This window comes from Mycothermus thermophilus, assembly GCF_041956435.1.
Source record: "Mycothermus thermophilus strain CBS 625.91 unplaced genomic scaffold VTJ04scaffold_2, whole genome shotgun sequence".
NCBI lineage: Eukaryota > Fungi > Ascomycota > Sordariomycetes > Sordariales > Chaetomiaceae > Mycothermus > Mycothermus thermophilus.
In genome coordinates this window covers 362,860-383,685 of record NW_027191428.1, presented here as the reverse complement: position 1 = coordinate 383,685, position 20,826 = coordinate 362,860, and the positions used below count along the sequence as shown (strand labels likewise).

The following is a 20,826-nucleotide window of genomic DNA, read 5'->3' as shown; positions in this document are numbered from 1 at the left end:
CTTAAACACCCTGGCCGTCCCAACTACAAGTCCATGGATAAGCTTCTTTGCCACCCAGGTAGCAGTCAGCATGGTCTGGCCCGTATATTTCTCGCATCTTAGCAGTCATACTAAGCTTCTCGAGATTCCCGGGTTCCCTACCCGTTGCCTCCCGCTTTTATCATGACTCGACCGAGGCCTTCGTCTTCATCATGGCCGGGCCTCGTCGGCCAGAGTCGTCAAGTGCCGAAGTCCGTCCATGTCATCCAGGCCGATGATCTTATCCTGGCTCAGGCCATTTCCATCCGAGCTCAGATACACAGGAGGGGCAAAGACTTCGTATGACAGCCAGATGCCGATAGTAGCCTTGAGCCACTTTTAAGCCCGTGACGCGAGCAAATCACCGAGTAAATATGATTCTCTCCAAGCTCCCTCCAGCTCGATGGTTGTTGAATTCAAACCTTCTCTGCAAATCAACTATTTTCTCCTTAGCTATCCGTAATATCAATCCTATTATTTTCCCGTCAAAAGAACAAGCGTCCATCCCACCATGAGCGCCGAGAATCTCGTGCTTCTCAACGACATACCATACCTCCAAGGAGACATATCTTGCCACGCCCTCCCCGACCAACAAGGAGCATATCCTACCAACCATCTCCAGTCTTCAGCACCACCACCAAGCCCAATCCCTCTGGGACCCCATCAAGATCCTACCATCGCCTGGTGCTGCACGAACTACGCACCCGCCACAACGTCGCAGCCGCCACCGCAGCCGCCAGCAGACCTCCCTCTCTGACCAATGCAGCTCCCCCACGAAGAGTCAACTACATAGCCCCCTCCCCTCCGTCGAGAATTAATCACCGCCAGTCCATCGGCTCAACCAGGGGTAACACGACCTACACAGACCGGGTCCTGGCAAAACTCCGAGAGAAGAGGGTGGCGCTGGTGAGACGACAGTTTGGTGAGCTGTGGCGGCGGAGGGGGCTCCCGCGCATCTCCTCTATCTCGCAGCCGGGGCAGGGACAGGAGGACTTTTGGCCGGGGAACCGCGGGAACTTCCACTCCACGGCGGCGGAGGTGCAAAACTCTGATGTCAACAAGCAGCCAGGAGCTTTGCAACACGACGAGCAGCAGAGCCCCGGGGAAGACAACCCGGTGTACCATGAGCTCCCAAACTCCATCCCACCTCAGCCCGATGCTTCCATAAACAACGCCTATGACGGACGGCGACAGACCTGGACCTCCATTCAGGACCCCTCTACCAACTTCGACATGCCATATCCCCACGACGCGGAGGCCACAGATCCCAACTCTGGACTCCCGCCATTAATGGCCCGTCTCGTCGAGGCAATCCAGCAGCAGGCACAGGCCGACATGATGCCCAATCCTTACACCTCGATCCAACAACCAGACATCATGGCTTACTCTTCAGAGATGCCTTGGACAACTCCTTCCCAACCGCCCGTTTACGAGACCATGCCCTCCGTCGTGGGGTATCATGATGTTTCCCAAAGAGTCCATTCCTATGATTTCTCCCTGGATGGCATATTAAATTCCGGATTTCAGGGGAACGATGAGTACTCCTATGATGTCCCGTTTCCTCAGTTCCCCGCAACCAACAGCGATGACACAACGACCGATCTTCCCTACGAACTCAACCCGTATTACCCGGCCCAGGACTCCCACCAGCAACAACCCCCTCCAAGCTTCAACATCAACCTGAACCTTGCCGCCCACAACCCCTTCTTCGACACAGCGCAGCAGAAGGACTTGACCAGGACTAATACCCATACCACCCGTGATTCCGAAAGTGAGGCTGAAGAGCACGACATGACCGCCTCCCTCTGCGCAGCCACCAGCGGCGCGGTCTCCGCAGCCGGCGCGTCGGTCGACGCTTTCGCGAAGCTTTGGGGGGTAGCAGCGGCACCTACTACTACTACTACTACCACTACTCGCAATACTCCGCAGTCGTCCCAATCCAGATCGTGGTCGGTGGCCAAGGACGACGACGAAGACGACGAGGACGACCAGTCCCATGCCAGAACCACAACCACCACCAAGATCAAATCAAAACGGGGACGAAAGAACAAACCCCTGAATCAACCACACCGACGTCCATCCGCAACAACCGGCTCAACAACAACTCTCTCATCCCCGTCAACCACCACCACTCCTACCACCACTAACAACCGTCCTCGCCGTACTTCAACCAAACGAAGCCGCTTATCCTCACCCGATCCCAATACTAGCAGCAGGTCAGTCCAGCTGCAGCCGCAGCCCGGTCAAGCTCAATCTCGCAGAACGTCAAAGTCCTGCTCCCCTTCCACATCATCTTCCAACAACAACATCATCATTTACTCCCAGGAGCAACAACAACAAAAGACCCCGTCACCAAAAAGACTCAACCTTGGGCAGCTCTAGCTCCAGTTCCATCTCGGGTTCAAGCTTGAGCTCAAGCTCAAGCTCAGCATCCCTCGAGACGTTATTATCACCCTCTCGTTCTTCACTTCCTACGTGTCACAATCCCACTACCGCCACCAGCAGCGCGATATCGTCATGGGAAAATAAATAAATAAGTCCCTGAGTAATTTTGTCGCACAATTATAATTAATCATGTTGGTTCGGGGGATGGATTGGATTGGATTGGTTGTGATAATGATACCCCGTCTTTTCTGTATATATACAATATATCTGTCCGCGTATTAGTAGCTTCGTTCTTCGTGTCTTAATAGATCTCATGTAAGGTAATGTCTTACAAAGCCGAATGATGAATGAAGTCCCTTCAACTCTGCTCGTTGTCTTATCAACCTGGCTTGGAGATGATGACACACGATTCGGCAAACTTCAGGCCAAACATACATGGCATTCAGGAAGGGGGATTGGTCCCTAACTCCCTAGCACAGAGCAGAACTTCTCCGGACAAAGTGTGATCACCATTCACTCAGTTGTTCTATTTCCTATCACCACCTGTTACCTATTACCATCTACTTGCTTGCTTGAACAAAGCATAAGAAGAGAGGGGGGAGAGCAAAAAAATGTCAGAGCGGCGCGTTCCATTCCATCTACCACAGAATCTAACACATAGTGACTGAGAGACGACACATGATAATAACTAATAGCTACTAGAGTTACACTACACCACCTTACCTAACCAAACACAAGAGAAATAAGAGAACAAAAAGGAGAGAGAGCGAGAGTGTGTATGATAGAGAGAGAACAAGGAAATCCAGGACGTAAGCGTCGTCCTCCCTGACAGTCGGCGAGCGGGAGGAGTTTGTGGGGTGGGAACAAGACCCTCCTCCTTTTCTTTCCCCCATCCCATCTAACCCGACCAACCCAACGCCCCCCTCCCGATCCGTCTAGTAGTCATAGTAATAGACACCACGCCCGTTGTTTTATCGCTCAGCAAAACGACATCTGACTCGAGACATCACACCCCCTCCTCGCCTTTTTTTTTTGTTTTGTGCTTTGTAAGCCCTCATGGTCTTTTGAGAAAGAAATCGAAAACGCCGAGTTTCCCCTCTTCCTCATCTGATCCCCTCCGACCTTCTAACCCGACGCGCTTTCCATACCTTGCTTGATCCCTGCCTTTTCCTTGGAATTAGGCCGCAACCCACTCCGTGGGTAGTCTGGCCAGATACTCCCTCATCTATTACTTTGCCACACCACCACCCTTGAACCTCTCGGTCAGACTCAGGGATCAAATGAGGACAAAGAGGAGACCAGGAGTTCACTCTGCTGAGGTAGTAATGCCAACGAGGACAAGCTCAGAGCTCATCCTTGGCCTCGGCGTTCGCCTCAACCTTGGGCTCCTCCTTAGCTTCCTCCTTGACCTCCTCCTTGGTCTCGGGCTTGATTTCCTCCTTGGCTTCGGGCTTGACCTCCTCCTCCTTGGTCTCAGCCTTGGGCTCTTCCTTGATCTCGGCGTTCGCCTCCTCCTTGGCCTCAACGACGGGCTCGGCAACAGGCTCAGCAGCGACAGGCTCAACGGGCTCAACAACCGGCTCGGCGCTGGCCTCGTTCTTCTCGCTGGCCGGCTTGGGAGCCGTCTCCTCCCGTTCCTTCTCGCCCTCAATGCTCTCCTTGACCTCGGCGGGGAGGGGCTCGTCAGGGACCAGCTTCGTCTCCTTGTTGGCACCTGTGACACTCAGAGTTAGACAATCAATGTTCTTGCTTTTTAGACAGAACTGGCTACATACCCTCAACATCCGGATGCGGCGGCGCAACACCAGCGGCAGGCTCCTCGTCGCCGACGCCAGGCAGCTTCTCACCAGGAGGCAGGACAATTTCGTTGCCGTTGGCGTCGATGATGCGGGTGCGGGTCTCGTAGCGCGTCTTGAACTCAACCTTGCCCTGAAGGGCCTTGACCTGCTCCTCGTTCAACAGGTTGCCGTCCTGATCGCGGTACTCGACGCGCTCCTCCTTGCGCACGAATTGGTGGTTGCCAGCGACCGGAGCGCCAGAAACGTCAGCCTTCTTCTGAACTTGCTGGGGCTGCCTCTTGGCCGCCGGAGCACCTGGCTTCTTGGTGGTGGCCTTGGCCTTGGTCGGCTGGCCAGCCGGCGTCGAGGGCAGCGACTTGTACGCCTCATACTGTGGAAGAGCCGAAGTGTTAGCATTTCATTGATCAGATTGCACCATCACTCTCGGTTGTGTTTTCAACGTACGCTGTCCAAAAAGTTGTTGCAATCCCAATCCCACGTCTTGAACAGCTTGACGCGCTTGCACTCGGCCTTGGTCCAGGGGTTGCCGTAGGCCAGGGGCGAGAGCAGAGTGAAGACGACGATGGAGGCAACGAGGAAGCCAATGGCGCCGGCCTTGCCGATGATGGGCTTGTCCTTGAGGCCAATGACCGAGATACGGGCAGTGACGAAGTCGTAGATCTGGCAGAAAGCCATGATGGCAAAGTACAGGGCCGGGAAGTAATGGTGCAGGAAGAGCTGGCGCTGCATCAGGTAGAAGGGGAAGTAGTGGAGGGCCCAGCCGAGGACAGACGTGCCGATCTCATAGTCGAAGCGCTTGAATGTGGTGTTGGCGTAGTCGTTGCAGCTACGTTGCCAGCGCAGAACGGCGATACCCTTGAAAATAACGTAGACGACCACGGCGGCGGTGGCGCTCCACCAGACCAGGGGGTTGCCGATGAGGTAAATCTGACGGTGCTCCTTGCCCCAGAAGTTGATACCACGGCGCAGGATGGGCCACGAGGGCGGACGCGAATCCCAGGCGTGAGAGTCGGTGAGTCCGGCGTTCGTCTTCCACATGACCTTCTGCAGCTCCCAGAACTTGCCAAAGAAGCCGGGCTTGCGGTAGTTGACCGTCTCGGCGTCAGGACCGAGCTTGGGGTGCTCGTTGAACTCGACATACCACAGGCTGTTGGGAAGAGTACCGCCGCGAGCGCACGTCACCTCCTGCTGCTCCGAGGCCCACTCGGGGAGCTTGACCTTGTGAGAGAAGAGCACGCAGCCGGTCATGATGTGAATGAGACGGAACTTGGTATCAATGGTGCGGAGGCGCTCCTGGGCAACGCCCTTCTTGGACTTCTTCTTGACGATCTCGACACGGAAGAAGTCGTTAGCATCGCCGTCGAAGCCCTCGTAGCCATAAGCGGACACCTCATTCTGCCAGTCGGCCTCGGTGATGGGAGGGCGCACGTCGTGCGAGTGGAGGCGGCGGTGGGTGGCCAGGTGGTAGAGGCGGACAATGGCACCATCCTTGATGTAATGAGGCTCAGGCAGATGGTACCAGGCGCTGGTGCCATTGATGGGGCGGCCGTTCATGTCAAGGGGCTGGGTCTGGTTCTCAAAGAGCCACAGGTTGTTGTCGTCCTTGTGGGGATAGAGAGTGACTTGCTGCTGCTTGGAACCGGTGGGGTACATGAGCGGGTGGGAGTGCAGGTAACCGCCCTGGGTGTTGACGTGACGGATGGTGACGCGGCTGCCCAGGAGAACGTCGGCAGGCACGTTCTTCATGCCCTTAGAGTTGAGGGTCGACTGGAACTCGGAGCTCATGAAACCGTCGCCGTCGCCAGGGTTACGGAGGCAGGCAAAGTGGATGGCGAACATGCCCATGTACAAGGACAGGGGGACGATAATCAGGAAGAAGGCACGCGCCATGAAGTGTTTGGCAAAGAGACGGATGCTGACGTGGTTGTAGTCGCCCCACATGACCCAGAGGTGGATGAGAGTGATGCAGCCGACCCAGGCGATGGTGAACAAGCCAACCCACTTGATGCTGAAGGTGATACCGAGGCCGAGACCAGTCATGGCCAGCCAGAACCACCAGCTCAGGCTGAATGCGTGCGAAGGACCCAGCTCCTGTTGGTTGTTGAAGCAGGTGAAGGCGAGCGCGGTGAAGGCCGTACCAATCATCAGAGGAGAGTCGAGCAGGATCAAACGTGCCTGGGTGAGGAGACCGTTCTCTCGGAGGGTGTCAGCTCGAGTCTGGACGGAAGCTTGGAGAGGGGGAAAACGAACCGAAGATGATGAGACCGGCGCCCATCAGCGCGGTGAAGGAGCGGCAGCCAGCAGCCTTGAGAGTCAGGAACATGGTCGGGGCCAGGAAGATGCCGCACAGGGCAGGGAACATGCGCATGGCGACATAGGGAACGCCGGGCTCAAGATAGTCCTTGCCAATCTCCTTGAAGTCGAAGCTTCCGTCGAAACCGGCGAGCCAGCCAAACAAGGTGATCATGAGCTTGGCCAGAGGAGGGTGGACATCCATGAAGAATTTGCCCTTGATGTACTTGGAAGCGAAGCCACCAAAGCTGGTACGAGAATAGGTGGTCAGCGGGTGTCGCCAATGGCAAGGGAGACAGGTATATGTGGCACAAGAGCACATGGGCGGGGAGACACGTACTGGACCTCGTCGAAGACGACGCTCGTGGGCTGGTAGATGCGGAAGAGACGGACGGCGGCCGACAGGACGGTGATAGCCAGCACGAGCTGGAAGTCGGAGCCGGAAAGGAGGAAGATATCATTGTCCTCGACGCCCTCCGAGGTATAATCGGCGGGCTTCTTCTTGGACTTGGACTTAGAAGGTTGGGATGTCTTCGGAGCGGGGGGGTTTGTTGGTGCGACGGCCTGCGGCGGGGGAGAAGCCCGGGCCGCGGCCGGCTTTGGATTCGCCGGTCGAGCCATGGTGGAGGACGAGGACCGGGGATCTCGAGTGTGTCAGGTACGCAGGATGTCAAGAGTCGTCTAGAGGGGGAGTCGGGACGGGGTGGCGGCGACGGCGGCCAAAGACACGTCGATCATAAAACAAGCAGGTTAACGAGAGTCGAGAAATCGATCAAGCAGAAGCACAGATTACAAGGGACAAGTAAGGCATTGGGATGGATTGCCAATGGACACGAAATGAAGACAAAAGAGTCTGGCGACGACCGCACCAGAAGAAACAACAGAAAAGGGGGGGTCGTCGAAAGGGAGACGTGTCGTGAGATGCTCGGGGCTGAGGGGAGCTCTTGGGAGAAAAAGAAGCCGATGAGCTGGAAACAAGAAATCGGGCACCACACAGCCTGACCCTGACTGAGGGTGTGGAACCAGGAAAGGGGGTTGCAGCGAATTGATGGAACCAGGCACTGCACTGTAAAGTAAAGTGGCCTCAACTCTGAGCTGCTAAAAAAGGCCCCAGGGTGTTATCGATTGGTTGCAGCACCGACTTGGCACAGCCCACGACGAGATGCAGCTCCCACCTCAGGTCGATGGACGCGCAAACGAAACGAAGGGCTGAGGGCAGTGTGCGAATACGGTGTGAATTTGCGCATGCACGGACTAACCTTACCACAGCCTTGTTCGACCAGACAATGCACTCCTCAAGCCAGACTGGACAAGAACAATTCAGTCCAGGAGGAGTAGTTAGCCGTCTAATACTTTGGAGAGTTGTGATTTGTTCTATCTTCCTGCAACGTATTTTTTTCTCTTGTCAAATGTTTTCCAGGTTGATGTGCTGTGACCAAATCCCCAGATTTCTGGTTCTGCCAAGATACCTAGGTACTTTGACCCAGTCGGAGATGGACCCACTTTTGCGGATTCAGCCTCCAGACGCAAGACAAGACTTGGACGTTGAATCTGATCGCGCCTTGCCGCAGCAGATTCGACTCCAACTCAATTCCTTCCATCACCATCCCGCGACGATTTCAACGTCTCGACACCATCCCCCCGTTTCTTCGAGGAAATTCCGCGACATCAGCGCGAAACCGGCATTGTCCTCGCCAGACACCGACCTATTGATCGATTGAATACGCTTCCCTCCAGCACCGCCCGTCATGGCGGTCGCGACGACAAACGGCGATGCCCCATCGGCGGCGGCTGCCGCTGCCGCTGCCCTCGATAACCTCAAACCGCCACCGGGCATCATCATTCCCCCGCCCGGAGAGATCCGCGAGGCCATCGAGAAGACAGCCGGCTATGTCATGCGAGGTGGCGCCGGCCTTGAACAGCGTATCCGCGACAACCATGGCAAAAACCCCAAGTTCAGTTTCCTGATGTCGAGCTCGGATCCATACAATGCATACTACGAATGGCGCAAGGCGGAGATCAAGGCGGGCCGGGGAACGGCGCTCTCGGCAGGCCGGGTGGGCGAGGCGGCCGCGGCGCAGGCACAGGAGACGAAGCCCGCAGGGCCGCCCAAGCCGCCCGACTTCCACTTCTCAGCGCGTATGCCTCGAATGAGCCAGAAAGATTTGGAGATTGTGCGACTAACTGCCCTGTTCGTCGCCAAGAACGGCCGTCCCTTCATGACCCAGCTTGCCCAGCGTGAGGCCGGCAACCCGCAGTATCAGTTCCTCATTCCCAACCACACTTTCCACAACTTCTTCCAGAGCATGGTCGACCAGTACTCGATGCTGTTGCGCGATGGCAGCGGCGCTGTCGACGGGGAGGCCGGCTCTGCCAAGGCCCAGTACCAGGAGCGCATCGCCCAGCTGCGCGAGAACGTTGCCGACCGGTTCAAGGTGCTGGCCCGGGCCAAGCAGCGCGCTGCCTATGCCAAGTGGCAGGAAGCCGAAAAGGCCAAGCAGGAAGAGGAGGAGGAAAAGAAGAAGCAGGAGTTTGCTCGCATCGACTGGAACGACTTTGTCGTTGTCGAGACCATTGTCTTCACCGAGGCCGACGATCAAGCCAACCTGCCACCACCAACGACCCTCAACGACCTGCAGTACGCTTCGCTCGAGGAGCGGAACAAGGTCTCTGTCAGCTCTGTGCTCCGCATCGAGGAAGCCTTTCCTTTCGAAGACACCAGCTACAACGCTTATCCGCCGCCGCCGTCATACGGGACCCAGCCAGCTGCCGCCCCGGCCTCTACGGCCCCGGCGGCTCCAGCGGCTCCGGCTCCGGCTGCCAATCCGCCGCCGCAAGAGTATGGTGCATCCGTGCTGCTTGCGGCGCGCACAAAGGCAGCCGAGGAGAAGGTCCCGGCTCAACAACCGACCCCGGCGGCGCCGGCGGCCCCAGCAGGACCAGCACCGATGAAGATCAAGGAGAACTATGTTCCCCGTGCGGCACAGCGGGCGGCCAACAAGTTTGGCACACAGACAGCCATGTGCCCCAACTGCAAACAGCAGATCCCGCTCAACGAGATGGACGAGCACATGAGGAGTAAGTGATGCCCAAGAACAACGACATGATATGCAGCGTGAAGAGAAAAGAAGGCTAACTCGAGACCTCTTTAGTCGAACTCCTCGACCCACGGTGGAAGGAACAAAAGGCCAAGGCCGAGGCTCGGTACGCAACGACAAACCTGTCAACGGCCGAGGTGGCCAACAACCTCAAGCGCCTGGCCAGCCAGCGCAGCGACGTCTTCGATACGACCGGACAGCCCGTGTCGGACGAGGAGCTGGCGCGGCGCAAGAAGGTGGCGCTCAATGCCTACGACGGGAATCCGGAGAGCAAAGCCACTCACCCCATGCACACGCTCAACCTGGACGAGCAGATTCGGGCCATTCACCAAAAGTTTGCCGACAAGAAGTGAGGCTGGAAAGGGGGAGCTTCGAGAAGACAGGTCGCTTTGGGCGAGATTTAATCAGCTACGTGTGTGCATGGATAGGGCAAACATACGGCTCATGTCTTGGGCCACAGACAGATTCAGGGGGTGTTGTCAAACAGGCGTTCTGGGGTTTACTCCGTAAGGAATTCAGGCTTATAATGGGCACAGTACTGTATGATGCGAGACTGCAAAAATCAGAGCCAGTTCAAGATGTGGCTGTGTAAAGAACAGATGACCTGAGACTTGGCTGATTGATTGCCTGTCATTGCTTGAGATGAGGTTCAAGATGCTTCCATGACTTCCTGTTTCGGTATACAGTACGACGACCCTCTGCATACCGTACGTCACTGTGCGGGATCACGGCCGGCGTCACTGCTACCCCACCTCGGCCGTCACCTTTAACTGCACTTGGCCGAGAGCTCCTTCAACCGCTCAGCCACTTTGTTTTCCTCAACTTGACATTCAAGTTGCGTCTTGATTATCCATCATCTGCTCTACCAGAAGCCCATCCTCGAAAGCTTATCGTGACACATCTCTCCGTCTACTAGGTCCCAAACTCCCTATCTTCATCCAGCACCGTATACCATAACCCCTCCAAGCCGTCATCTTCCCAGGAGACCATACCACAGGAGATAACCGGGACCATGGCGACAACCACCGACGACACCAAGCCTGCGGCCACTGCGCCCGCCGATCAGGCGACGACCACCACCCAGTCCAACACCACTACCACCACCAAGCAGACCTCTCCCAACGCCGCAGCCGCAGCCGCCGCCGCCGCCCGGCTGCACCGGCCCATCCTCCAAACCCTCCCGGAAACGCGCCCGCAGTCCTTTGACGAAATCTACGGCCCGCCCGAGAACTTCCTCGAGATCGAAGTCCGCGACCCGCGCACCCACGGCATCGGCCGGCACATGTACACCGACTACGAGATTGTGTGCCGCACCAACATCCCCGCCTTCAAGCTGCGGCAGTCGAGCGTGCGCCGGCGCTACTCGGACTTTGAGTACTTCCGCGACATTTTGGAGCGCGAGAGCGCGCGCGTGACGATCCCCCCGCTGCCGGGCAAAGTGTTTACGAACCGGTTTAGCGATGACGTGATTGAGGGCCGCAGGGCCGGGTTGGAGAAGTTTTTGAAGATCGTGGTGGGACATCCGCTGCTGCAGACGGGGAGTAAGGTGCTGGCGGCGTTTGTGCAGGGTGGGTAGCTCCCCTTGGACACGAGTGATGTGAGAAGATTTGTTGGAATTGGTCGGGAGATGCTAACCATGTGCTTTCCGTTCTGGATAGATCCCAACTGGGACCGCAATGCCTGGTGATGACGCCAAGATAAGCAACCACAGCGAACACCCCGCCTTCGCCCGCCTCTGCCGAAGATCACATCTTTCCCCGACATGTTCCAATCACAACAACCACAGTCAAAATTCCACTTTCTTCACCATCTTCAGTCGGGGCGGGCAACGGCAGGGAGCTCATCAGCGGCGGCGGCGGTAACAAAAAACAGCGGAAGCAGCAACATCCAGTGCAGAACTTTCCAAACTGGAAATCCCACAAGGGGACAGTAATGAGAGGAGGAAGAAAATGATGATGGATGATGATGGCAAGAAGCAGCCGACACCGGCAATTTAATCCACCAGGACTACGAATGACAGTGACAACAACCATGGAGTGATGACCTACCCCTAGCGGAGGGACATGAGGAGGAAACGGACTCAGAAGCATTCTTGACTAAAACCCCTCAGCCTCAAGCACTACCGCCCCCAAGAAAACTCCCGAAACGACAACGACCTCTCCGAGGAAGGGGGCCGGATTGAAGCACTTAAGCTTGGATGTGTTGAGGAGGAAGATAGTAGCTGATGACGATTGTGGAGGAAATGAAAGGGGCGAATTGGAATGGTTCAAGACTGGCTTTGTTGAAAACAAGAGCTCTCTTGGACGGTGGATTGCGTGGTTAGTTGATGGGTTGTTGAGTTGGTGATGGAGGAAGTCATCCTTGACTTTGGCTTGTTCCCTTCTCTCGTTCTCTCTCTCGATCGACTTGCTTGTTTGTTTTGATTCGACAATACCACGGCTCACCTGATTTGTTTTGACTTGCCCACATAGCATGGTTGATGGTGTTGGAGGGATTTGGAATGGATGGATGGATGGGTGGGTGGAGTGTTGGATGGCTGATTGGGATTTTCTTTTGCTTTCTTTATTATACCTTAGGTTACTTTATTCTTCAGCTCCCGATTAAGGATTACTTTTACTTCTTTCTTCAACTGGCTGTTTGTGTGTGCTTTTGGTGTTGACTGACCATGGTGACGTAGGTGACGGACAGAAAGGTGAGTTCCTAACAAAAGGTGGACGAAGTCTACGCTGTGAGTGGTAATGATTATGCTTTTGATATGGCTATTGTTTGCGCTGCTTGTTTGATAGGAAAAGCTTCGCTTGCTGGATCAAGTGAAAGGATTCGAAGACTAGAGTCGGGAGGGTCAGGGGGTATTTATATTCTGAAGGAGAGTCCAGCACCTCAGGCCATGACTACATGCAAGGTGAGTCATGAACGACAACATGAAAGTTAAGTCACGAAGGTGAGTCATGAACATTGGGCAGCTTCCCAGTCAAGACATCATAGGTGGTCAAAGTGCCTCACGTGAACCGTGATAAGGTTCGGGTCATCATGAGGCCATGGGAATGAAGCTGTTGTAAAACTCGTGGCTGATCTGTTATGAGGAGGAGAGATGTTCATTATTTTGGCCCATCATCGCATGGCCATAAAGGGTGTGTATGGTATAGTACACAGAGGGCGAGAGACTTCATCAATCCCTGCCTGTCTGCTGGCCTCTTCCACAAGGTTGCAGCAGGTCTTTTCTGGGAGGAGTCTCTCCCAAGTCACTCCGGTCCAGTCCATCATGCCAACCAACCGACATGACGAGACAGACGTCTGACTATCATCATCACCAAATGTTCTTCTCAACCGCGCCAAACCCAACCCTCTTAAGCATCGTCCCAGTATATCGTACAAATAAAGGTACAGGATGTACAGACAGAGAGAGAGAAGAGAGCATCATGGATACATACAACCCACTCCATAAAACCGGACCCATCCCAGAGAACTAGACCTGGCACCACTCAACTTCAAGTGAGCCGAGCCGAGCCCCTAAAAAGGAACAACAGAGAGAGTATCAACAACAGGAGTATCATACACCATCATACACGACCGGGTTTCCATCTCTCTAGTCACATCATCCCTTCTTCCTCTTTCTTTGTTTAAAAATCCCAACGATTTTGTATTCCCGCCGTTTGTTTGTTCCCCCTTTTTGATATCAACGCCGATGTACCTGCCCACATGTTTGTTTATAAACCCATCCCTGATAGTAATGTGATGCATGCGCCCCCCCGCACCGTGAAAAGCATAGAGAGTAGAGAAAGTAAACCAACAGAAAGAAAAAGAGAACCTCATCATCAGCGGTCCGTCCTGAGTGACCTTGGTGAGTCCGCTAAGCTCCTGCCGTTCTCCTGGATCCAGGCATGAAAGGACCTCATTTGGACCTTGTCCATCCTGATTCTGTATCCCAACCCCCGGTATCAGGTTCTCAGATCTATGCCTGTGACCCCCGTTATAAAATGGTGGAAGATGTCGTCGTCAGCGGTAGCGCCGTCCTCATCCGGATGACCTCGAGAGACAAAGCCGGTATGGTATGGACAGTCGGAGCGGTATGGGGTATGGGGTATCTCTGCTCATCAGTTCCGACCCAAGCCAGGCATCGTTTCGTGCACCCACGACATCCTGTCGTCACCATAATCTCAACCACCATGCAGCCCGTCCCGCCCACTCACGCCGGCGTGTTCAACAACCTCAAAATCCCCTCATACATGCCAAACATAATCGCCGCGCTGGGCACTGTGCGCAGCAAGTGCGGCGTCATGCCGCCGTACAACCCCACCAACCCCTCCTCCTTCCACACCAGCTTAAAGCACTGCACCAAGCCTGTGTACTTGGGCCTGCCGTCGGCCATCGGGGCCTGGCGCAGGCGCGTGCGGACCACCTCGTGCGGATACGTCAAGACAGCAGCGACCAGCTTAGCGAACCCGGCCGCGCCGACCTTGCCGGTCCAGTTAACCGTGTGGTCCCACGCGTTCTTGGGCCGCCCCGAGCGGAGGATGCGCTCCTCACGCCGCGCCAGCGCGCGCTTGATTTGCTCGTACAGCATCCAGTGCATGGTGGACTCCGCGACGCCGAGGTAGCTGGCGCTCATGCCCTTGTAGAGGCCGCGGATGCCCTCGTCGCGGAGGATCTGGCGGATGCAGTCGAAGCTGTTGCGGTAGCGGCGTTTTGCGGCGCTGCCTTTTTCCATCGCCTCGTTCTTGTCTAGTTGCAGGCGGGTTTTCACCATCCAAATGGGGTTGGTGGCGGTGCTGGTGACCACGCCGGCCATGGCGGCCGCGCTGAGGTGCACCCAGGCCGAGTCCTGGCCGTTGTTGAGGTACTGAGAAATAAGGCGCTTGCCATTGCCGTAGGTGTAGAAGTTGATGGAGCGGGCGGGGATGACGCCGACGAGGTTGGGGCCGAGGCCTTTGAACAAGGCGCGAGGGCCTTCCTGGCGGTAGACAGCGCCGAGGATCGAGACGGTTTCGCCGAGGTGGAAGAGGGCGGAGCGGATGGGGCTCATGGGCGCTGTGATGGCAGCTCGCGAGGTGCGCAGCTGGGCTTGGTAGAAGTCGGATTGCAGGCGGGTCTTGAGCACGTCGAGAGGCGCCGTCAGGGTGGCTGCGGTCATGCCGCCGATACTAGACAGGGAAAAAGGCAAAAAGTGTCAGCCCGCGATAGGTGGCATGGTGGTGGCAGCGGCATTGCGTCGTCAAGTCCGCCCATGCAACCTGGGCGGACGAGAGAAGAGCCCCGGTGGCAGGAGGGGTCGGTCTCAAAAGCTTACCCTCCGGCGACCATGTGCGCCCAGGACTTGCTGAGTGGTGTTGACCTATCTCGATTGACGATGGGGTCGGCCTGACGAGATTCCGGGTTGATGTCACCGGTCTCGCGGGACTGGGTGAGGGGCGCATCGCCATGTGTCGTCATTTTCGTTGGCTGTGCGACATGTAGTGACCTTGCTGCCGAGAGTGAAGCCATCGCAGAATCGCGGAATTGTGTCGGGGCCTGTCCTCGGCCTGGAGGATCTGTCTGGCTGAATGCGGGGTGTTTCGAATTCTTGACCGGATTATTTCTTTCAATTATAGGGCTGTCTTAGTCGCATACGTGACAATCGATCTGGAAGTCGAGATATTGTGTTGTCACATGCCCTGTGGTTTTGGTGCATGCAACGGTCGCGGAAGGTCAGAAGAGGATAAAGTTGGTTATCTCGATAAGATGGTGTTTTGCGGCGGCGGGACCTGAACTTTTTTTTCGCCGCGACTTCCGCCGGGCGAACCTGGACGTGTTGGTGGGGCCCGGCGCCGGCGGCTATTCTTCGGCCCTGACCCACAACCGACGTCATGCCAAGCCTGAGCCTCATGCCCACCTCATCTTGACTTCCAGGCCATTGTTTACTTGGAAAAGGGGCTGACTGTGGGCGGCCGGGCAACAAACCTTAGGGTTCTCAACACCAGCCACCATTGCACATTAACAACGCCGAAATTCTCTCACAAATCACAAAATCACCAAGAACGAGAACTGTTTTTGGTTTTCACGTTTTTTTGGGGTTTCTAGGTTAACTCCCGTGACCGTCCCCGGAGTATTAGTGCCAGTAAAAGAAATGAAATCCCAGACCGAACCAGTTCCTAGCCCATGACCCCGGAACCATTCCCAAGGTCCTTACCATCCATGCATCCATGACCGAACCGAAAAACCGAAAACCATGCCATGCATATTCCTTCCATCATGATCAAACCCCGAAATCCAGCCGTGCCTCCCAAAGACAAGCCCTGTTCCGTCGCCACATGCCCTACCTGCACGCCTAAACTCCTTCCATGCCCATGACCGTACCATGCCAAATCCTTTCCCCAGAGAAAAAGGCCTTGATCATCATGAACGCCATGTGCCGAACGAAGAAGTTGTCGATGGCTGCGTTGAGCTGTCGGAAATAATCCAGGGGACAGAAAAACTGAGAGGACCGTCCTGTATGGTAGCCGTGCTGTGAAGGTTGACCTTGATCCGTGATGCAGCGTGCCGATCCGAGAGGTCGATGCTGCGGAACCGAAAGGAAAGCTGAATAACGAAATGAGACAAGCAAAACTCTTTGCGGTTGCCGGTCAATGTTGTCATCGACAACGGGGTGGCTGGAGTTCTCATCGTCGCTCGAGCGAAAAGAACCCTCGTTGCCAGCACCGTGGACCTTCTTGTAGAAACTCCTTGGGTTCTAACAAGTGGTCGTCGAGACTGTCCTTGGACTTTGCCGAGATGCGAAAGAGTTCAAGATAAGGAAACCCGAGAGGAAAAAACCCAACGCAAGGAAACGAGACGGGGATGTAGAGGTACAGAGGGGTGTTGTGTGATCATGCTTGCGCTCGCAAGCCATCAATCAAGTGCTGCAGTCGAGTTGCCATCAGTCGGCGAGTAACTCCATCTTGACCTTCAAGACAGTGCCGAGAAGGGGCGAAGAGAATAACCAGATGGTGACCGAACCAGGGGGAAAGCTCAAACCTGCGTACCACTCATCGATGTGGTTCCAGCAACTGAGTTAGTACTGGATCTGGCGCTGACCGCGCTGGGTAGTAGCAGAGCTGTGCTGGGTAATAGCAGAGCCGCGGTGGTTGTGAGTAGCGCTCATCTCGCTAGCGGTGGGGAACGTGCGGCGGATGACGCGCTCAATGGCTTGCAGCTCACGGCGAGCAGCTTCGTGGAGGGTCGCGGCCTCCAAGTCCTTGCCATTTGCGGGATGGCCTATCTCGTACCAGAGGTAGCCGAAGTACTCTGAAGTAAACTCATGACGACGACGGACGTCGTCACGCTCAAGGGCAGGGAGGTTGTGGACCCTGCGAGCCGTCTCGTCACGCAGAACAGCAATGTACCACTCGAGAACGTCGACAGGCAGACCCGGACGCGGGCAGAGAGCGTGGAGGTGAACCCACTGGTCCGCGTAGCGGGGCTGATTGTATTGGTAGGTCTCCGCGACGGGGAGGCCCGCAACCGTAGCAATATTGTCCTTCTGGAGAACAGAGAAGCCCGGGCACAGCATGCCGGCAGTAACAAGGCGCTTGAGGAGCTGGTCGTTCAGAACGGTGGAGAACCTTCCATTCGTGTCGCGGGAGATGGCGATCTTGAGCAGCTCAATGAGCTTGATGGTGGTTTCATAGATTGCATGCCGCTGACGAAGCGTGATGTTGTTAGACATGTACCACGGGTATTTCTTGAGAGTCGAGATCATGCACTCGTAAGGGCGCTGGGGGCAGTCCTTGGAATAAGGTGACTGGAATGGAGTTAGCGCTTCAATTCATCCGCCACGCTGCAGAAGAATGATCATGTACTTACGCGTGAAGGCACCTCAACGTGCTTGACAAGCATTGTAAGCTCTTCCTCGGTCACAAAACCCTTGAAGGTCTTCCAGGGCTGGCCCTCAACAGGTGGCTTAATCTTTGGGCGGCCATTGTTCCACTCAACACCAGCAGCAAGTGGGAAGAGGGTCTGGAGCAAGGCAGCCTGGCTCGACAGCACCAGCTCGACAGGGCGCTCACCAAGACGAGTAATGCGGCCCTTGTTGATGTTCTCGGCGTGCTTCTCAACGGCACGGACAGCGTCTCCAACAGTCATGAACTCAACGAAGGCATCCTGAGTCTTGGAGGTCACACGCTCCATGATGATGTGGACCGGTTCGTGAACATCGTTGAGAATGCGCGAGTTGCGTCCAAGGAAGGCGATGATCTCAGCACGGCTGGCGCCAAAGGGGATCTGCAGAAGAAATCATTAGTAAAACTGGTCGAGCAAAGCAAATGAAACTAGTAGAGGTTGGGTCGAGCAGAAGGCAGATCGCTAGATAAAATCCAGGTCGCCCTCCAATATCGGTCGCAGCCCCTATAAGGCTCTATCCGCGACACCTCTCGATCCGCGGCGCTTGTTTCGATCCGCGATACCTGTAAATCGTGATCCGCAGGGCTTGTAGGTTTCGATCCGCGACACCTGAGCTTGGTCCGCGACTATGTAATTTTGGGTCGGTGATTCGATTGAAGTCGCGGATTCCGCGACATCCAGATCGGTTCTCAGTGAGTCGCGGAATCGTGTGTCGCGGAATCGTGTCGCGGAATTGTAATCCGCGACCGCCAGCGACGACCGACCCGCGACCGACCCGCGACCGAACCAGGAATGAAAAAGTATCATGGTCGTGAAATCTCGGTGTTGAGAATCCGCCAGATCGCAAGATCTCGATGGCGAGATCTTAAGAGAATTGGAATGGGGATGGGAATGGAAACAAAACTTACGTTCTTGATCTGAACCACGCCATAGATGGCGGGAGTCGACTGAGTCGTGCTCTCGATGAAGGGGAAGTTATCGGGGTGCATGGCGGCCTCTTGGGTAGGAACACCCATTGGGGTGTTGGTCAGATTGTTGAGGTGCTGCGAACGCATGTTCTGAAGGGCCAGAGGAACTGGCGCGGGGATGGGTGTGTAGCGGTAGGTCGCCATTTGGTTCTCCTCTGGGATTGAGGCAAGTACCAACGCACGAGAGAACGAGTTGGTTGGGTTGTCGAGTCGGTTGTTGTGAGATGGAGGAGAAAAGAATGGGTCGTGGTCGACCTGTGAAGAAGGGAGGGAAGTGCCCAGGTGTGAAGAGGGCAAGGAAGAATTGATCGGTGGGATTGACGACTCCTGGTTAAGGTGAGGTCAGTGTGTGTGACGAGGAAAGGTGGAAGTGGTTGAAGGAGGGAAACGTGGAAGAGGTCGGAGGAAGAAAGTGAACGAGGAAAACGGTGGAAAGGGTTGGAAGAAGGAAGAGGAAAAGAAATGGATGGGGGAAAAGAGAGGGGAATAAATATTGTTTGTGGAAGGAAATCAAACAAAGAAGGAGGGTTGGCCAAAGCTTTAGGTTTTTGACCGCAAAACTCGACTTTGCAGGAAAGAACGAAAACAATGTAGTGATGAGACGAAAAAAGAGGACAAAGAAAAAAGGAAAAAAAGAAAAATGACAAAAAGAAAAGAGAACAGGAAGAAAGACAAGAAAAAAGAAGACCAGAAAAAGCGAATAAAAGGGGAATAAGGAAAGGAAACAAAGATGTAGGATTAACTGAAAACTTTAGGTTTTTTCCCAAAAACCTCAGGTTTTTAGGAAAGAACAAAATCAAAGTAGTAAGGTCAGTAAACGTAGTAAGGGTGGTGGGCGCGGTGATGAACGCGGTGATGAACGCGGTGATGGGACAATGAGCGTGGTGATGAACGTAGTGACGGCAGTGAGCGTGGTGACGGAAGTAAGTGTGGTAGGAGCAATGAGTGTAGTCAGGGTGATGGGCGTGGCAGGGAAAGTGACCGCTCACTGTCCCCACTGTCCTTCTCACCCCTATCACACTTCATGCCCTTTCCGCGTTGACCGTCCTTACCATCCTTACTACCCCTTACCCAATTACATTCAATGCCTTCATCGCGTTCACTGCCCCTACAGCGCGGTAGGTGTGGTGATTGCGGTTAGGACAGTGAGTGTGGTAGGGGCAGTGAGCACGAGGGGGCCAATGACCGCGGTGATGAACGCGGTGACGGCAGTGAGTACAGAAGGGTTGGTGAAAGGGGGTGGGGGTTGACGATATAAGAGGAAGAGTTCAAGGGTATGGTCGTTATATGAGGGTAGACCCCAGACAGACCCCGGGAAGAACGTAGACAAAGCGGCCGAGCTGTGGATGAGAGAGTGACGAGAGGAGGAGGGGAACGTGAGGGTGTTATAACACCGTAGGTGGTTCACGAGTGTAGACCCTGGACTACACCAGTCACGGAGTCTTGAACTCCGAAATCCGAGAGCTCCCGACTAGCTGCTGGAAAAGCAAGACGGAAGTCCTGACTGATACCGGCCGGAAGTCTTGAACTCACGAGTCGGAGAGTTCTGGACGCATGAGCCAGAGACTCCTGGGTGACGGTGGCCGGAGGGCTTTGGACACATGAACCTGCGAGTCCCAGACTGCGCGAGCAGACAGGTCTTGACCGGGTGAAGAGAGGGCAAGCGAGGGCTGGTGCATAAAAAGGAAAGGGGAGAAAGGAAGTGTTGGTGTATCATGTTCTGAATGCAAGAGGCTCATGGACGTAAGCCCTGGACTATGCTAGCAAGCCTGTCTTGGACACGCGAGCCAGCACGCCTTGGGCCGAGCACTTGCTCAGTCCACAGAACTCGCACCCAGTCCCTCAGGAAGGTCGCTGAGGCAGGAGTTGTGTTGGAAGGGGAAAGGATGCTGGGACGGGGGAGGTGAGATAAGAAGGGTTGAGGCTATCAGAAGAAAGGGAAACAAACGACGATTGTCCGCGGAGAGAATGGGCAAAGAGTCAGGGCTGCTGGAGGGACGGGTGAAAGGGATATGGGGTCAAGGGAGGAGAAGAATTGAAACGTTAAGATGGCGGGAGAAGGGAAGGAAAGGGTGTTGTTGGTGGATGGTGCTCTTCCACACCTTGCGCTCGTTCTCGGGGCTGCCTGGAGAAGGGTAAAAAGAAGTGACGCTTGAAGATGGAATAGAAGAGGGGACGTTTCCAGATGGACAAGGAAAAGAAATGGGATGACTAGAGGGAAGAAGAGTTGTTGATGCCAGCGAGAAGGGGAAAAGACTTCAGGGTGTCTGGGGCAGAGAAAAGAAAGAAGACATCAACGTTCTCTTGGACAGAAAAGCAGAGAAAAGAGAGATGAAAATCCAGAAATAAGAAAGAAAAAGAGATAAGAGAAGAAAGAAAAGAAAGAAAAGAAAAGAAAACGAAAGAAGGAGG

General features: G+C 55.1%; 11 protein-coding genes across 11 annotated transcripts in view; 4 read left to right on the top strand and 7 right to left on the bottom strand.

The window, feature by feature from the left end:
* Positions 1-162: 162 nt before the first annotated feature.
* Positions 163-2,400, top strand: VTJ04DRAFT_2277 (uncharacterized protein; the record flags this gene model as incomplete). Its single annotated transcript, XM_069360048.1, has 2 exons — positions 163-230; positions 687-2,400. 2 exons carry the CDS (start codon positions 163-165, stop codon positions 2,398-2,400), a joined length of 1,782 nt encoding a protein of 593 aa, XP_069220798.1.
* A 1,346-nt stretch (positions 2,401-3,746) lies between these two features.
* Positions 3,747-7,115, bottom strand: VTJ04DRAFT_2276 (uncharacterized protein; the record flags this gene model as incomplete). The annotated part of the gene is made up of 5 exons (XM_069360047.1): positions 3,747-4,117; positions 4,179-4,572; positions 4,647-6,397; positions 6,453-6,742; positions 6,835-7,115. 5 exons carry the CDS (start codon positions 7,113-7,115, stop codon positions 3,747-3,749), a joined length of 3,087 nt encoding a protein of 1,028 aa, XP_069220797.1.
* A 113-nt stretch (positions 7,116-7,228) lies between these two features.
* On the bottom strand, positions 7,229-7,741 carry VTJ04DRAFT_2275 (uncharacterized protein; the record flags this gene model as incomplete). Its single annotated transcript, XM_069360046.1, has 2 exons — positions 7,229-7,462; positions 7,670-7,741. The coding sequence occupies 2 exons, from the start codon at positions 7,739-7,741 to the stop codon at positions 7,229-7,231; spliced, it is 306 nt and encodes a 101-aa protein (XP_069220796.1).
* A 501-nt stretch (positions 7,742-8,242) lies between these two features.
* On the top strand, positions 8,243-9,945 carry VTJ04DRAFT_2274 (uncharacterized protein; the record flags this gene model as incomplete). Its single annotated transcript, XM_069360045.1, has 2 exons — positions 8,243-9,572; positions 9,647-9,945. The coding sequence occupies 2 exons, from the start codon at positions 8,243-8,245 to the stop codon at positions 9,943-9,945; spliced, it is 1,629 nt and encodes a 542-aa protein (XP_069220795.1).
* A 659-nt stretch (positions 9,946-10,604) lies between these two features.
* Positions 10,605-11,279, top strand: VTJ04DRAFT_2273 (uncharacterized protein; the record flags this gene model as incomplete). Its single annotated transcript, XM_069360044.1, has 2 exons — positions 10,605-11,160; positions 11,251-11,279. 2 exons carry the CDS (start codon positions 10,605-10,607, stop codon positions 11,277-11,279), a joined length of 585 nt encoding a protein of 194 aa, XP_069220794.1.
* A 58-nt stretch (positions 11,280-11,337) lies between these two features.
* On the bottom strand, positions 11,338-11,625 carry VTJ04DRAFT_2272 (uncharacterized protein; the record flags this gene model as incomplete). The annotated part of the gene is made up of 1 exon (XM_069360043.1): positions 11,338-11,625. One exon carries the CDS (start codon positions 11,623-11,625, stop codon positions 11,338-11,340), a length of 288 nt encoding a protein of 95 aa, XP_069220793.1.
* Positions 11,626-11,688: 63 nt separating this feature from the next.
* Positions 11,689-12,066, bottom strand: VTJ04DRAFT_2271 (uncharacterized protein; the record flags this gene model as incomplete). The annotated part of the gene is made up of 1 exon (XM_069360042.1): positions 11,689-12,066. One exon carries the CDS (start codon positions 12,064-12,066, stop codon positions 11,689-11,691), a length of 378 nt encoding a protein of 125 aa, XP_069220792.1.
* A 1,407-nt stretch (positions 12,067-13,473) lies between these two features.
* VTJ04DRAFT_2270 (uncharacterized protein) lies at positions 13,474-13,747 on the top strand (the record flags this gene model as incomplete). The annotated part of the gene is made up of 2 exons (XM_069360041.1): positions 13,474-13,641; positions 13,691-13,747. 2 exons carry the CDS (start codon positions 13,474-13,476, stop codon positions 13,745-13,747), a joined length of 225 nt encoding a protein of 74 aa, XP_069220791.1.
* A 31-nt stretch (positions 13,748-13,778) lies between these two features.
* Positions 13,779-15,022, bottom strand: VTJ04DRAFT_2269 (uncharacterized protein; the record flags this gene model as incomplete). The annotated part of the gene is made up of 2 exons (XM_069360039.1): positions 13,779-14,733; positions 14,880-15,022. 2 exons carry the CDS (start codon positions 15,020-15,022, stop codon positions 13,779-13,781), a joined length of 1,098 nt encoding a protein of 365 aa, XP_069220790.1.
* Positions 15,023-16,484: 1,462 nt separating this feature from the next.
* Positions 16,485-18,558, bottom strand: VTJ04DRAFT_2268 (uncharacterized protein; the record flags this gene model as incomplete). Its single annotated transcript, XM_069360038.1, has 4 exons — positions 16,485-16,582; positions 16,643-17,348; positions 17,411-17,827; positions 18,355-18,558. 4 exons carry the CDS (start codon positions 18,556-18,558, stop codon positions 16,485-16,487), a joined length of 1,425 nt encoding a protein of 474 aa, XP_069220789.1.
* Positions 18,559-19,943: 1,385 nt separating this feature from the next.
* Positions 19,944-20,826, bottom strand: part of VTJ04DRAFT_2267 (uncharacterized protein) — a gene marked incomplete at both ends in the record, with an annotated part of 2,844 nt that continues 1,961 nt past the window's right edge. Inside the window, one exon of the mRNA XM_069360037.1 lies at positions 19,944-20,084. Coding sequence (XP_069220788.1) covers positions 19,944-20,084 — 141 coding nt within the window. The remainder of the gene's footprint in view (positions 20,085-20,826) is intronic.